The following is a 16196-nucleotide window of genomic DNA, read 5'->3' on the forward strand; positions in this document are numbered from 1 at the left end:
CTGATGGCATTAGTCTGGCCATATTCATTATCTAGAAGAGGTACAAATCAACAAGATTATGGTTAAAATCTAGGAGAAGAAAATCTACTATTAGAACGTGTTATGCACAATATAAAAATATTCATCACAATCACAAAAGTATTCAATTTTTATTTCTTAGATTAGTAAACATTAACTACTTTCACTGGAGGGGCATGGTAAAATCATAAAAGGTCCTATTCTCAGATGAGAGAAATTGCCAGTTTCTCAAACATCCACAAAATAATTTTCTATCTACAATACAATGAATATCAAATGTCTGTAGATATGATTGGTAAAAGGAAGTGGTAATATTCTCCCAAGTCATCCATGATGACAGTAAATTATCATAACTTAACATAAGTGTGTTGCAATTTTTTTAAACCAGGTTAAGACCAACTTTTCACTTATTACAATTAGTGGCTTTATTTTACATACCAAATGCATTGTGCTAAGTCTAGTTATTTGCTGTTGGTACATAACATGCAAAGCACATGAAAAATGAAAAATAAGCATTTGTTGACTGATCAATTTTGTTTTACAGCTTGATGATTAAGACTTTCAAAATAATTGTGTTGTTTTCTTGACTCCAGATCTATTAAAGTACAATCAATTCTAATCTTAAATTTATTATTTTAAAAAAGAGATATATTTTATCCACCAGTGGCACAGATTCTAGAATATCAAAGCTATTGTTGTGTATGTGATCTTGTTTGAAAAAATAGAAAGTGTTCTATCTCTTTGTACATCATAAAAAATAATCCCAATAATAATATTAACATCTTGGATTATACTTCATGAATTTATACAAAATTAAATGGTAACAAAAATTTGTAAAATAGATTATTTGCTCACATCACCAAAATAAAGCAAAAATGAGACAGCAACAGGTATGAAGGGCATATCTGAATTACAAAGATTTTGTAAGAGCACAGGAACACTCTCGGACTGATTGTACATGGTGACTTATTTAGGGATGGGGAAAGGAAAATGCAAAAAGCATTCAATAGATTTTATCATTAACTTATGGTCCTAAAAAACATAGGTATATATCTTTGATATGTGAATTATTCTGGGAAGAGTAAGGAACTTGGAGGATGGGGAAAAAGAACTAACATGAGTGTTAACATACATTTATTTTATTTATAAAAAAAATTGATGTCAAGGCGCAGAGGTTAAAAACAGTGCTCATCGGGCCTCCCCGGTGGCGCAGCGGTTGAGCGCTGGGTTGCGAAGCTGCCCGCGGCCTCTGCGGCGCCGGTTCGATCCCTGGCTGCTTCCCGGCCACCGGAGGAGGGTCCCGCATGGCGCGCAGACCTCTCCTGCCGCCCGCTGCTCCCCTCAGCAGTGTACTTCGGTCCTTCTGCCTGCTCTGCTCCCCGCTCTGGCTCTGGTGAATTCTCTCACCCTCCCGCACTTCTGACTGTACCCAGTGCATGTATAAACAAACAAACAAACAAAGAAAGAAAGAAAGAAAGAAAAACATGCCTCTATAAAAAAAAAAAAAAAAAAAACAGTGCTCATCAAGCTATTGCCAGCCACTGCAGTACTAGTTCAATCCCCAGCAGGCCAGGGAGCAGCCCACCTGGTGCCACCTCTCCTGTCTCACCCACTGCTCCCCTCAGCAGTGTATTTCAGTATATCTGCCTGTTCTGCTCCCCACTCTCTCTGGTGAATCCTTTCACTCCCCACATCTCTGGCATATACCCCAGTTCCTATATTCATAAATAAATAACTCAAAAAATTTTGATGTCAGCATTTGTCTTAAATCTATACACACTTATTTAAAAATTAATATGTTCCTTTTTTAAATTTTTTTAAAGATTTATTTATTTATTTATACAAGCAAAGGGTACAGTCAGAAGTGCGGGTGAGAGAATTCACCAGAGCCAGAGCAGGGAGCAGAATAGGCAGACTGACGAAATACACTGCTGAGGGGAGCAGCGGGCAGCAGGAGAAGTCTGCACGCCACGTGGGACCCTAGCCTGGCAGCCGGGGATCTAACCGGCGGCGCTGCAGAGGCTGCAGGCAGCTTTGCAACCCAGGGCTCAACCGCTGCACCATGGTGGAAGCCCTGTTCCAATTTTTTTGAAGTGAGTTGTTTTCACACAGCTAGATTCAAATAATCTGCAAGTGGACTTAGATTAGAAAAAGAATACTGTGATCAGAGGAATGGTTTCTAGTGTTAACTGCAAATAGCTTACTGTTTTTTTTAATTACTTATAAAATTTATTAATTAGTATCTGTAGTGCCTATCAAATCCAAAGAGAATAGGGACCAAGATGGCAGTGTGGAAGATGATGGGACTCAGCCTCACTTTGAATTGACTAGCGATTAGCACTAGCCACAAAGTATAGTTAGTGATTATCTAGTCCACCTCCTATATTCTGCAGCTGGGAAAACTGAAGCTTCATACCAGGGAAGTAGCTTTCTAAACGTGATAGCTCATGATTAACTATAGAGTGGCCATAGTCTCAAGTTGTTCACATTTATCACCTCCCCACAGTGTCTGGTATAGAGGCACTCTACAAATATGTTGGGTGGATCAATGAATGAAAAAAATGAATACGTGAAAAAGACTGGATGAATGAGAAAATGGCAGAGCTAGATTAGACTCCACTCTCAGGAATAGAAGTCTGGTCAGCATCTGGGTAGATTAAGATGATAATTGTTCTATTACAAGTCCCTCAAAATCATTCTTGTTTGGGCCATGTTGGTTAAGGAGTCAATGTCGGATACCTAGAGAAAATGATACATTCTGGGATATTTGGAAGTAATTTTAATTCTCTTTAATCTTTTAAGTTATTGATTAGAGGTAGAGTTACAGCTATTTGAAGAGACTATCAACTCCACCTGGGAAACTCAACTTACTGAACTGTCCTGGATACAATATTCACATCTACATTCAGTCTTCAGGAATGTTGATAGGCAAAGACACCCATTTCTATCCCACCCCCAACTATTAGAACACTTCTAACCAGTATGGTGAGCAATAATAAATCCTCATTCTAAAGACAGTTTTCAAAAACAAAGAACAAGAGAGAGATAAAAGTGAAAGGATGAAAACTGTGAACATGTAAACTGTTTAACAAAAGAACTATTAGATTTTCTATAATTGGAACAATATATGTAGGTCTCAAAGGAATATACAGGCAATTGGAAAATACCTTTTCAAGTATAGGGCAAAGGCAGGAAGTCAACAGCAGGTGTTGGTGTGTAAACAAATCAAATTCAGGTGAAAGAAGATCAGGCATGTTTCACTATGGATTCTTGGAAGTCATTCCCTGCAGATTTAAGCACGTAATTACATTTGACATTTAAAGTGACAGGAGACAGTCTGCGCAATAATTTTGTATTCCACACATTTGATTCAAGTGCAACTGAGGTCTTTGTAAACAAAGTTCATGGCAGTCCTTTGTAATAGAAGAAGGGTCACTAAGACTGCTTAGGGACCCAGGTAAACTTCCAGCCTCCCTCCTCATCTCGACGAACAAAGGCTTGACCCTGGTGGAAGGAATGAGTTTTCACATTACAGTGAGGGCTCAGGGATGTGGAAAAGGCCATCTCTGTTTTATTGGGTGACACATCAGAAGTATAGTAAGGAAGCGTTTGCAGCCCTCCTGGGGGATTTGAAAGTTGAGAAAGGAAGTGAAAATCTTCCCTCTGGCTGGCAGTGCTGTGCAAGGGGGTTGTTCTATCATCTCCATAGTCATTTGGCAGATTTTCCCTGGGGATATTTTCATAATCAACTATATCACTGGGAAACTGGGGAAATGTGCTGGTGATTCTTCTGGAATGAGAGGAGAGGGCACTGTAGTTAGCTGATAAGGTGTCATCAATGGTATTGAGGTCTTTTAACCCAAGCGTTTGAAGGACCCAGGGATCTACAGGGGGCCCAGATTGTTCTTCACATTTAGCAAATTCACTAGAGAGGTTTCTCTTGGCATTTTTGCAATAGGGAATCTCAGGAGGAAAATATCTTTGCTCTTTGGGTTTCCTCTTCCCCTTTCTGAATTTGCCACATGCCTTGGAGAACTCATCTGATGACAGCAATTTCTGAGGAAGTAATATTTGGAAACATACACAGTCAGATAATCAACCACAATCATTTTCTTTGCTTTTGTCTAATTGCACCTCCTTCAACTATTTATTAGTCATCTTAATTCTTGAGAAAACTTGATTACATTCTCACACATACACACTATAGTAAAACTGTTTGCATTAACTTCTGCTTAAAATTTGAAATCTATGATGGCAAGTTACCAAATAGAAACTCCAGTTCATATTTTTTTACTAGTCACTTAGAAGTTGTGTGAAGTAAATGATGTTTTTATAATTTTGATTCAAGAATATTATAACAATAATAAAAACTATCGTATATTGGGCACATGTGATATACAGGATCTCATTTTATATAAATACTATTAAAAACTCCTTTAAAGAGTAAACTGAGCAGATTCATATTGGAGAATTGTTAAGGTTCATACAACCAAGAAGTAAACCTAAATCATCTGAATCTAAAGACAACCACTGATTGAAAGACCATGTAACCCCACTTTCTCTCATTTCATTTACTTTCACAGCACTCTCATGTGACATGTACGGTAGTCTAAATCTTGCTAAATTGAGAATGAGAGAGAAAACTGCTTAAATAGTGTCACTAATTTTTAATAAATGTCCCTCCCCCCCTTTTTTTTTTACAAGATACTGACTGGAAATTAGAGTCCAGTTAATAACCATGAGATGCACTCCTTTTTTTTTTTCTTTATAAAACTAAATGAATTGCAAAGAAGTCAAATCCATTCTTCTTTTTTTCTCTGAAGTATTGTATCTGGTAAGTGCAGTAGGAAGCATCATAACATTAGAGGAAATATCAAATGATGTAGGGTGGCTAGAAGCAAGGTAAAGATTAATGATAGAAGCAATAATGATGACAGAAAGGCAAACAGATGACAAAAATAAAAACTCAAAGAAGGAAAAAAAGAACAAAAAGGGACAAAGGGCAAGTGAATTATCTTTGTGTTAGAAATAGTTCATTTTTAAAGTATAAGGGGAAATGTTCACTAAAAGGTAATGTGTTAATAAACTTATTGCAGTGATTATTTAAAAATATGTACAAATATTGAATCATGCTGAAACCAATATAATGCTATATGTCAATTCTTTCTCTTTCTATAAGCACACACACACACACACACACAAATACACCGCCCCAGAGATCTGGGTTCCAGTCACATTCATAGCATTTTCAATTGGGGTAATTCTTGAAAGTTCTTTTAGCCCATCCATTTACAAATGAAGGTAACTGAGGCCTTCATTGACAAGTGATTGATCTAGCTAAAGTTAAACAGATAATTAAAAGACCAGAATATCTCTCAGATCTTTTCCCACACTCCAGTTTTCCATCCAACTCTGTCCTTTGATGAACATTTATTAGCTTAGCAATTCCCTTGACTTGCTTTTGATTCTTAATCCATTCCTTTTGTAATGTATGGATAAATTCTGCAATCTAGATACTTCAGAGAAATGAGACACAAAAATGTTTGTGAAATTGCTATATTTCCTTCAGAAAAATTCATCCACTCTATAAGTGCATATCAAGGCACATTGTTTAGCAGATTTGCTATGTTTAATCAGAGTTTACCCAAATGACCTCTTTTCTCAAATGCTCTGTCCTGATAAAGGGGATGGTTACATACCTTGGCCTTTTCTTCAAGACATTTAACTAGAGCAGAATTCAAGTATTGTCTGAGATGATTATTCTCTTCATGTAACCTAGCAAGTTCTTCTTCCTTCTGCACCAGTGTATCTTGGAGCTGCAAAAAGCAGACAATGGGGAAGGCTACTCTACTATATTGACTTTGTAACCTTATAATAATGCCACTGATCCTTAACCTGCTTAAACTAGATTATTTTTCTGTTTGTTTTATGAAATAAACCTCAGGGAGCCCTAGTCCTCAGAGGCCTAAATTCAATCTACACCCACCTACCACCTGATTGTTCAGTTTTGTGCTTTGAATATTTTTTATTCACAGCAAGGTATTTGAAGAGATTATATGACTTTTAAAATTGTAACCACAAGGGAATTGGGAAAGTATGTAGGAAAATGAGCTGAGTGCAACTGTTTAAATATAGAAAAAGTTGTTTAGAAAGATTTTGCTTGGTTCCTTCCTTGCACATTAAAGAAAAAAAGAAAAAGAAAAAGAGGGTGGGTTGGCTTTTCTCAGTCTCAAATTGATCTGTCTGTATGACCACTTGATTAAATTACTCTTTCAGGAATAGCAACAAATAAAAAGTGGAAAATGAAGCAATCTTTGAAAAAACTTTTATAATGATCATCCCTTCCAAGTGATAAACTAGGTTGATGGTTTAAAACTACTATCACCCTCATTATATATCATTTTGATCCTTCTAATAGCCTTCTGTGGTAGGTAACACAAACATTCTAAGCCCACAGGAAAGGAAAAGGAAGATCTAAGGGTCATACAGCTCAAATATATAAAGGGCTTGACTACAGATCTTCCTACAGTTTGTTGGTGGTTGTTATTGTGAGGATTTTTTTCTGTGATACAGATTAGTTAACTTTGTTCTTTCTGTGGGCATATATCACCTGAAAGTAGACATCTGAATTTTGCAAAGGAAAAGAAGCAATGAGACGTTAAGGGATGACCTCAAGAATGGACTGCATGGGACATGTCCAGTCTGAGTTGTGTGATGGTCCACACATACCTGCTTGTTTCTATAGAGCTGAGAGGAAAGCTGAGCCTCTTCCCATGAACATGAGTTAGGAACCGGGAAATTCAAGTCACCGCATGATTCTGTGTGACAATACCAAATGGAAAACCAAAAATAAACACTTGAAGTTTGTATGCAATAAAGAATTCACCCAAGGATTTCAGAAAGTTTAATAGGTTGTTACCTTTCTAAAAATAGCAATTGCCTCCACATATGAAAACAAAATATCTAAAGCTTTCAGAAGAGGTCAGCACATTATGAAAGACAAATATTTATGGAGTATATGCCAATGTGACTACTGCAGAGGTGACAATCCTCCATAATAAGTATGTTATTACTGTCAAATTTTATAAAAACTGTTCCATATACATAATTTACTCACTCAAGTAATTATAGATTCTCTCCCCAATCTGTAAAGCAATGCAATTTCACCATTTTTCAAGTCTTTATCTTATATTTTCTAAGCTTTAGTCCTTGATAGTATAGTGTTTGACTGGAGAATCAAATCCTATTTTGTAATGGTATCATTTCATTTCTCCCCAGAGAAAAGTCTCTGCTTGCCTGCCTGTCAGTAAATCTGACAGAGGTCTAAAGCTAGTACTTTCAATCTTAAAATAAATTTAACCTTCTTTGAAGACCTTTACTAAAACCTCAAGTCTTTTTCCCAGTCTCATGTATTTTGAATGCTATTGTCTGGATGTCTTCTATACTTTTTCAAACTGCTTTTTTCCATATTTAATTGAACACTATACCTGACAATAATTGCATGGGTATGCTAACTTGGCATACTTTTTACTTTCTTTTCTTGGTCCACGAAAGTTATGACTCTTGCCTTCTTCTACTTAAACTGAAATATTTCTGAAATGTTTTTATTAAAGTGAAATGATGACTAAAGAGAATAAAATTTTATACAGTTTTATTTCAGATTCTTAGGCATTCTGTTTTCTTTATTGTTTATTGTGGGGAGTTAAAATTGAACATCCTTCCTGACATATGACTATATTTCAATATTTTAATGTTTTTTTCATTTACTTGTATGTTTTCTTAAATCCAAAAAAAAAATCATGAGGCAGAACAGTATAGATATTAAATTTGGAGATATCTGAGAGTTTTTCCAGAAATTTGACTATTTATATAGGAATTCCTTTAATATTTATAAATACCATTTACTAAGCCCCATATCCAAATTAATATGTAATTTTCCAGCTGTGGTGTATACCCCTTCAAGTTGAAGCTTTCTTTGTGAAAAAAAGAACCACCTTTTCTACTTATAAGAGCGTTCATAGAATTTCTTCTATGAAACAAAATATTGAGTATCCCTCCTTTTTATTCTCTTATACCCAGGGAAACTTTCCTGAATTCCAGCAGAAATGATCCAACTATAATCCTGACTCCAAAAGCATCTTGCTAATGTTGTATATAAAACTTTGAGCCAGATCCAAACTCCTTCATTGGGTCTGTAATTTCCAAGAACTCTTATGTGTAAGGAAAAATACATATTGCCCACTGGGCAGTAGAATCCCACCGTCACTATTTGGCAAGTACAAAAAAGCATGTTATTTCACTTGTAAAATGCAGGCATTTTTGGGCTTTCTTATACTTTCCATATCACACCTTTTTCTACACAGATCCAGTCCATGATGCTTTGCAAGTATAGGTGCTGGAAAAGAACTCCAGATCTACCAGGAAAGCAGAAGAGCAGAACTTACCCTGTGCCTGTGGTGCTTGTTGGGGCTCTCTGTTGTCCAGGAGACCAGCAGACCAAAAAGAGACCCAAGTCTCCGTGGAAACGTCAACACTAGATTCTGACGTTGTAGTGGAATACGGGCAATTATAGCTCTGGCCTCCTTCAAAGTACTGATCTTGGCAAGGCAGAATGGTGTTCTGTGAAATTCAGTATGGGGCGGGAGGGGTGGTCAGTGAGAGATAGGATGATAGGAATTTGGAGGAGAAATGGGTAGGAGGAAGATGCAAAAATTACATGCAGTGAATCAAAACTAATGAAATATAGATCCAGATTATTGTTGAATGGTCAAATCATACTTACTAAAAGAAAATCATTTGCTTGGAATACCTATTACTTTCCTTATGTCCTCTAAGCGAAAACATGCTTGCATTGGATGGATTTGACTTGTAAATATCTTAGGCTACCTGGCATCTCGGTAAAATGAATCCTATGTAATAATTCAAAGACATAAGAACTACTTGACTTTTTCTAGAAATGTCTTAAGTATATTTATAATAACCTTGAACAGCAAAGACCCAGAATTCTGAGGCTAGAATGGACAGGACATCACATAGTTCCTGAAATATAAACTTGCTCCATTACTCCCATCCTCCTTTTGGTTTTAAATGTGGATGAATGGTCTGAATGGTTGGTGTCTCTCTATCTCTCAATATCTCTCTCTCTCTCTCTCTCTCTCTCTCTCTCTCTCTCACACACACACACACACACACTCATTTATTCGTATTTTAGGAATAACTAAATCAATTTAAAAAGTTTGCTCCTAATTCCAAACACAGGAATATAAAATTACTCCAAGTAAGCACATAATCAAAGCTGAAATAAGTTAGCAACGACAGCAAGCTCTGGCTCTCTCCATCATTAGGTCTCAGTGCCCTTCCAAAGTTATCTTGCCACCACTAATTGCCTGGCATGTATTCTCCACTGTGTTCCAAGCCAGTGAACACCTTCCTAGCCCTGACTCCTCAAACCTCAAACACACAATCTTTGCAAATGTGCAGGCAGGCACAGGTATGCAGCCCTTCGGGTTAATTTGTGTAACAGCCCATTCCTAATGATTTGCCAATGTTTAATCAGGTAAAAACCATTCATCTCTGCAAAGCCCAGCTTTGGATAAATTCCTTTGGACCACTACAAGTCTTTTGTTGACTTGAGGACTTTCTCGGCCATAACATAAACAGAGAGAAAACAAATAAGAAGAGAAAAAAAAGTTAACTCAATTAAGGCACACTTTGTTAATGGTCTGGAAAGTTAAGTTTCAGATCCAGTTCTGATTCAAGCCCAGCTTGGGCAGCGCAGACCAAAGAAATTCAGCCAAAAGTTTATCAAGTGCTATTTTCTTTTATTCTAAAAGTATGTTTGCAGGCTCCTTCCCTGAGGTTATTATTGGAATCAGAGCTGAGCTATTATGCAATTGACACCTGAGAAGAAAACAAACCCCAAATACCCCTAGACTAGGTCAAGCCCAAGTGTTTGCAAATATGTGCATAATCTAGAGGAAGAGGTGACATGAAAAGAGAGTGCAGGTATAGAGGGAGAAAAAGAACAGACAGTTGAAATAACAGAGAAGGTAAAAGGATGAGAGGAGAGAGGCAGGGTGTGTGTGTGTGTGTGTGAGAGAGAGAGAGAGAGAGAGAGAGAGAGAGAGAGAGAGAGAGAGAGAGAGAGAGAGAGAGAGTAAGAGTAAAAGGGAAGGGAGGTGGGCTTTAGAGAAGACCCGTTTTAACTGGCAGGTAGCAGAGAGACACCCCACCCCACCCCACCCCACCCCACCCCACCTCCAGGTTTCCCCAGCAGAGTTGCTAACGCTAGCTCCTCACTTACCATCTTGCACTGGAAGAAGGCGCTGCAGAAACTGAGCCCACTTTTAATTTTTCAGTAAAGCAGGTGGGAGTTTTAAATGGGACTGAGGGAGGAGCTAGGAGAGGCGAGTTCTAATCTGCCCGAGCTCCGGGTGACGCCCGGGCTCCCGGCGAGCGCAGCCCTCTGATTTGGTGCGGGGCTGTCAAAATGGTGACGCGGGTCTGGAGGCTCAGCCGAAGCCAAAGTCACTAGCACTTCTGGCGAGTGCCGCGCCGGGACCAAGACCTGCAGGTCGCGGCCCCGGGCTGCGGGTCCTGGGGTAGGGACTGCAGCGCTCCGCCTCTGGGTGAGCAGCGCGGCTTCAAAACCCGCGCCTATGAGATTCGCCGCCGGCCAACTCGGCACCGCACGTCGGGGGCTGGCGGGGACCTCGCCGCGGGGTCCAATCCCGTGAACCCGGCTCCCGCCCACGCAAGGCGCGAGGCGTTCAGGCGGAGCGGGTCACACAATCCGCTTCGGTGTCAGGGTGTAGGGTCAGGAAAAATCAAAGTGGCATCTGAGGGTTCAGGACAGCGCTTGAGGGTGCTCGCACAACAGTCTCAATTAGTAGTGCTCCTTTATATTTTCTGGTCACTTGATAAATAGCAATTTACTTTCTGGCTTTGCAAAGTGATTAGCTTTTTTTAAATTTTTAATTAGGTGGGTCTCATTTTCCCCAACTCCTGAAATGGATGCTTATTTTATTTTAAGATTTGTTTATGCATGCAAGAACTGGGGTACAGGCCAGAGGTGCGGGGGGGGGGGTGAGAGGATTCCCCAGAGACAGAGTGGGGAGCAGAACAGGCAGACTGACTGAAATACACTGCTGAGGGGAGCAGTGGGCGAGACAGGAGAGGTCTGCTGTGCCATGTGGGTAGCTCCCTGGCCTGGGCTCAAACTAATGCTGTGGTGGCTGCTGATAGCTTGATAGAGCTGTCTTTAACCCCTGCACCACCAGGGAGGCTCTGAAATGGATTTTTAATATGGAGGCTACCTATAGCCAGTCTAGAATTTCAGCTTTAGAATTGTAATTTTTGTTCATTTTCTTCACTGCTGTTTCCCAATTGCCTGAACCAATCTAATAGGTAATAGGTGCTCAATGAGGAACAATTTAAGCTACAAATTTAAGAATGTAAAGTCTCTGTCTCTGTGTTAGACCTATCTTCACTACTATTATATAGAATAAATATTATAATTAAGAAAAATTAGTGTATGTTAGTATTTGCGATTAAAATATTTGAATTCCTTCATTTTTTTCTCCTGCATTTCATTTTCACAATTCCTACGTTGTTACATAGAAAGGAGAAAAAGGAGTAAGTCCCTCTTTAAAACTTTTAAAACTATTCATTTATCACTAATGGGTGGCTCCAGTTTCAACCAGTAATAACCCTAAGAGGCAGTGCTCTTATTGACCCTGTGCTGAAGGATGACCTATAGTTAAGAAATGACCAATATTAACACAAGAAAGTGGCAGACCCAGGATTTGAGCATCAGTCTCCAGTATCCATATCCATGTTCCGAATACCATACATAAGGTCTTTCACTCTCTTTGATCTCTTCCTAGTGCACATTTATGTAAAAGGAATTGCTATGGATGGAATCGTGTCCTCCCCAAGTTCATATTTAACTCTCACTATGACTATTTGGAGATAGGGACTATAAAAAGGTAATTAGGTCAAGGTGTCATAAGGATGACCCTCTCATCCAATAAGACAGGTATCCTTATAGGGAGAGAAAATGATAACAGATGCATGTACAGAGAAAAGGTCATCATTTGAAAGTGAAGAATACAGGCCTACAGAGAAACTAATAACACTACTGATACTTAATCTTGAACTTCCACTATCCAGAACTGAGAGAACAAATTTCTAATGTTTAAACCATCCAGATTATGATTTTTCTTTTGACAGCTTTAGCACACCAATACAGGCAGAGTGAAGAAGCTGAGAAACCTTCTGATTTGGGCTTGCACAGTCCCTTCTCTAAGCCAGGTTTGACCTTTATTCTAACATGTCTTGTGTTCTCATCCAAGTATTTATCAGTGACTAACACATAGCAGATGCTCATTAAGGGCTCTGTGTCTAGAATTAAGAAAGGAATGGAATTGGAAGAGGAGGAAGGTACCAAACTTGATTGAGTCCCTTTTTCCCTGCTCCAATATCATTTATTCATAAATGGTTTTTAAGTGAATAGTATCAGGTCTGTGGGGACCTGCTTTTCCAAGTGTCTGAGTTAATTTTTCAATACTGCCTGGTTTACTCTTAGTGAATGACATGACAGAGTGGTCCCCTCTGTGCTCTCACTGCATAAAAGACAAGAAAGTGAGGGAATATGACTCTAAGCTAATGGAGGAAACAAATCAAAGCTCACTAGGTATTAAGAATCAATGACCTTATTCACAGGGAAAAAAACCTAATTAATTTTGTGATGAGCACCAGAGGCAGAAAAGGGAAGACCAATCTGTTTTGTTTTGGAAAACTATCATAAGTAAGACACATGAGTCTCTGGAAGATATAATTTCCTGACATTAAAAATGACTCAAAGTGGGAAAATGCACAAATATGGTATGAAATAAAGGGCATAGGTTTTTCATTCAAATATACATGGGTTCAAATTACTGTTCTTTTCTCTGAGATTGAATTACCTGGGCTTATATTATTATGGTCTTTAAATCTTCAGTTAGTGCTTCAGGTAAATTAATAAGGAAATATGCACATATGAGGGTTATTAAAAGTTGACTGTTAATGCTTGAAAATTCCTAATACATTGCCAAATCATGACCAGAAGTTATTATCACTAATAGGTTTAGAGAACTCTGCCTTTGTACATAAATGCTGTTGTGCCTGACTTGTTAAAAATAACTGAAAATGAAAACTCACTTGTAAGACATTTTTTAGAGTTAGACATATCTTTTTAAAGATCTTTGATGGATTTTTAAGCATACAGATGCTTAACAAATCATTAACTGCTTCAGCTTCCTATAAGTGGGGGTATATACAGCTACAAAGTATTCATAAAGTTAAACAGTGAAAGATATTGACAATTGAACAAAAATCAGAAGATAAAGCTTTTCTAAAATCATAACTGATGGAAAACTCCCAAGTTCAATGAGTCTAGATTTAAGCAAATGTTTTTATTTAAGATATAGTGCTTATTAAGATCTAGTGTTTATATGTCTTATTTTTTTGTTTGATAACTATTTTTAAATGAGTCCATTAAGTAGTAACATGAAAACTTTTACTTATATGTGTGAAAGAAAGAGATGTCCCTTCCTTAGTCAATGCAAATCATGTATGTATTTTCTTCTGTGAACAATACAAAAACTACCTTTTTTATTGTTGCTTGAAGGGGTGCTGTTAAAAGAAGTGGCCAAATACAGCCCAATTGAATCACAGCACTCTCCTGCCAAGGCAAAGATATTAAAAAAAAAAAAAAAAAGGAGGTAATTTGACCTGTACACAAACCAAGTGTGCAGACAGAAAAGGGTAGAGTGTGATCAGAGGTGGGTCAAGGAGATAAATAGATTGGCATATGGAATGTTCTTTTATTTCGCCCCTGGAGAACAACTTTATTCAATTACCTCATTAGTGAATTCAGTGGCGTATATAATAAAAGAACAATTTTTAAATTCTCTTTACAAACAGTTTTTTCCCATAGTTTCAACCGCTGAATCTCCAAGCAATAAAAAGATAGTATTTCAACTCTTACACATAGGTAAAGCAAAACATAACCCTGAAAGAAAATCCACTTAGTAGATGATTTACTTTGGAAGATTTAACATTTGCATATCTGTTTCAGCATATAGGAATCATGATACATGTATAGTTTATTGAGGCATAATTTTGAATTTTACTTCCCCAGCACCATATGCAAAAAATCAATCATGTTGACATGGACATGGTCTCCTACTCCCTACTACCTACATGGCCTAGCTTCTAGTATCCTCACATACAGTCACTTATGCAGTGATAACAACTCTATCTGTAGAGACAAAAGGCACAGAGGACAAACTCAACTGTTAATTCTGGCAACATAAATGGGGAAAAATGTTTTAGAAAATTAAATCAGTTTATTAGCCAAAAGAGAGAAAGGCCTTGAGTTAAACAATGAATTAGCATTATATGTAAGCAATCACATTAGCATTATATGTAAGCGGGCGGGGAGAGCTATAATACTACGCCATTGGGTGTTTCAATCAGACTTTATTTTAATAGCTTCAAAATAATTTTAGTCCTTTGTTTACTGACTTATTAAATGACTGCTTAATTTTTCAGATAAACTTGAAAGCATTATATTAAGAAAAATCATACCGTAAAATAACATTCACAAATTTGAAGATTCTCAAGTCTAAAGAATACATCTTTCAAGCATCAACTAGTTACTTTATCCTTAATGAGTAATTAGCAAATGGATGGAGATCTTCATTGTGTAAAATGAGGCAAAGCTTTTTCATGCCCCATAGCATTATTTTCTTATAAAATGGCACTTTAAAGTATTTGTTGCAAGCTGCAATAGATACTTGAGGATTATCCTGACTATTGACAGGTATGCATGTTCCTATTTCTTCCAGCTCCAGTCAGGTCACCATGAGGACAGGAAGCAGCCATGTGTCCCAAAGTTTAAACACATTGTGTCTTAGTGCACTGATTGGGAAGTTCTGCTCTGTAGTAACCTATTTGGCCAAGTTGTAATAAATAATCCCAATACTATTATAAAAATACATACAAAGCAGTGAAATTAACTTTATATACCCAAAGGATAGTGATGGGGCTCCCAAACAAAACAAAATACATACAATTGCAATCCTTGTTACTCTTACCACATTAGAAAATAAGTAAAATATGTTGTTATTATGTTACTATATATCTGAGATATGCCAGTTCAAATATAATTTGAAAGAAAATGAATTTCTTCTTCTGAAGCATCAGTATTTTTACAAAGGTGGCTTCAGTCCCTTGCTTACTCCTGTAAGTCCTCTTAAGGACTGTTAGTGAAGTAGTGGGTGGATTGCTGACTAGCATTAAAGATTTGAAAGGAAATTTGTTTTGACCATGGCCAATATTATCCTGACAATAACAGAAATAAGGACATCACTGAGAGTTTTCCAAAAAGCTTAGTTCAGTGAAAGAGGAAAACAGAACAACTGGGATTTGTTGGAATTCAGAAAACCTGGAATATGAGTGATTTCATTTAAAGAAATATATTTATATATAACATATTAAACTGCAATGGAGTTACAATTCAATATTTTTGCAATCTATAAAATATTAGTTGAATTCCTAATAACTCAATAATATGTCACAAGAGTACCTTATTTATTTATTTATTTATTAAAGCAAGTCTGTTTTTTTTTTTAAGATTTATTTATTTATTTATACAAGCACTGGGTACAGTCAGAAGCGCAGGAAGGTGAGAGAATTCACCAGAGCCAGAGCGGGGAGCAGAGCAGGCAGAGTGACAAAGTACACTGCTGAGGGGAGCAGCGGGCGGCAGGAGAGGTCTGCGTGCCATGTGGGACCCTCCTCCGGTGGCTGGGGAGCAGCCGGGATCGAACCGGTGCCGCAGAGGCTACAGACAGCTTCACAACCGCTGCGCTACCAGGGAGGCCCAAGAGTACCTTATTTATAATCAAATTGAAGAATTTTACTTGGAACTTGTAATGATAAAATTTGAATATATCTAGTGAAACTCTGTTTTCCACATTTCTTCACAAAATTAAAGCATATGCCAATCTCTAGTCACTACAATTACTTATGCCTAAAAATAATTTGAGAAAAGTACAGAGACTTATAAAAACAGATACGAAATTAATAGTTGAATGACAGAGAATGAACAGAAGCATTAGATTATCGATAAA

At 37.5% G+C, this 16196-nt stretch overlaps 1 protein-coding gene across 1 annotated transcript; it reads right to left on the reverse strand.

Moving 5' to 3' along the window:
• Positions 1 to 3279: 3279 nt before the first annotated feature.
• GMNC (geminin coiled-coil domain containing) lies at positions 3280 to 10351 on the reverse strand. The gene is made up of 5 exons (XM_037524554.1): positions 10322 to 10351; positions 8463 to 8637; positions 6748 to 6836; positions 5718 to 5834; positions 3280 to 4074 (listed from the first exon to the last, which is right to left on the reverse strand). The coding sequence occupies exons 1-5, from the start codon at positions 10322 to 10324 to the stop codon at positions 3454 to 3456; spliced, it is 1005 nt and encodes a 334-aa protein (XP_037380451.1). The 5' UTR covers positions 10325 to 10351; the 3' UTR covers positions 3280 to 3453.
• Positions 10352 to 16196: the final 5845 nt, after the last annotated feature.

This window comes from Talpa occidentalis, unplaced genomic scaffold (genome assembly GCF_014898055.3).
Source record: "Talpa occidentalis isolate TD23 unplaced genomic scaffold, MPIMG_talOcc4v2.1 talOcc4.4, whole genome shotgun sequence".
Taxonomy (NCBI): domain Eukaryota; kingdom Metazoa; phylum Chordata; class Mammalia; order Eulipotyphla; family Talpidae; genus Talpa; species Talpa occidentalis.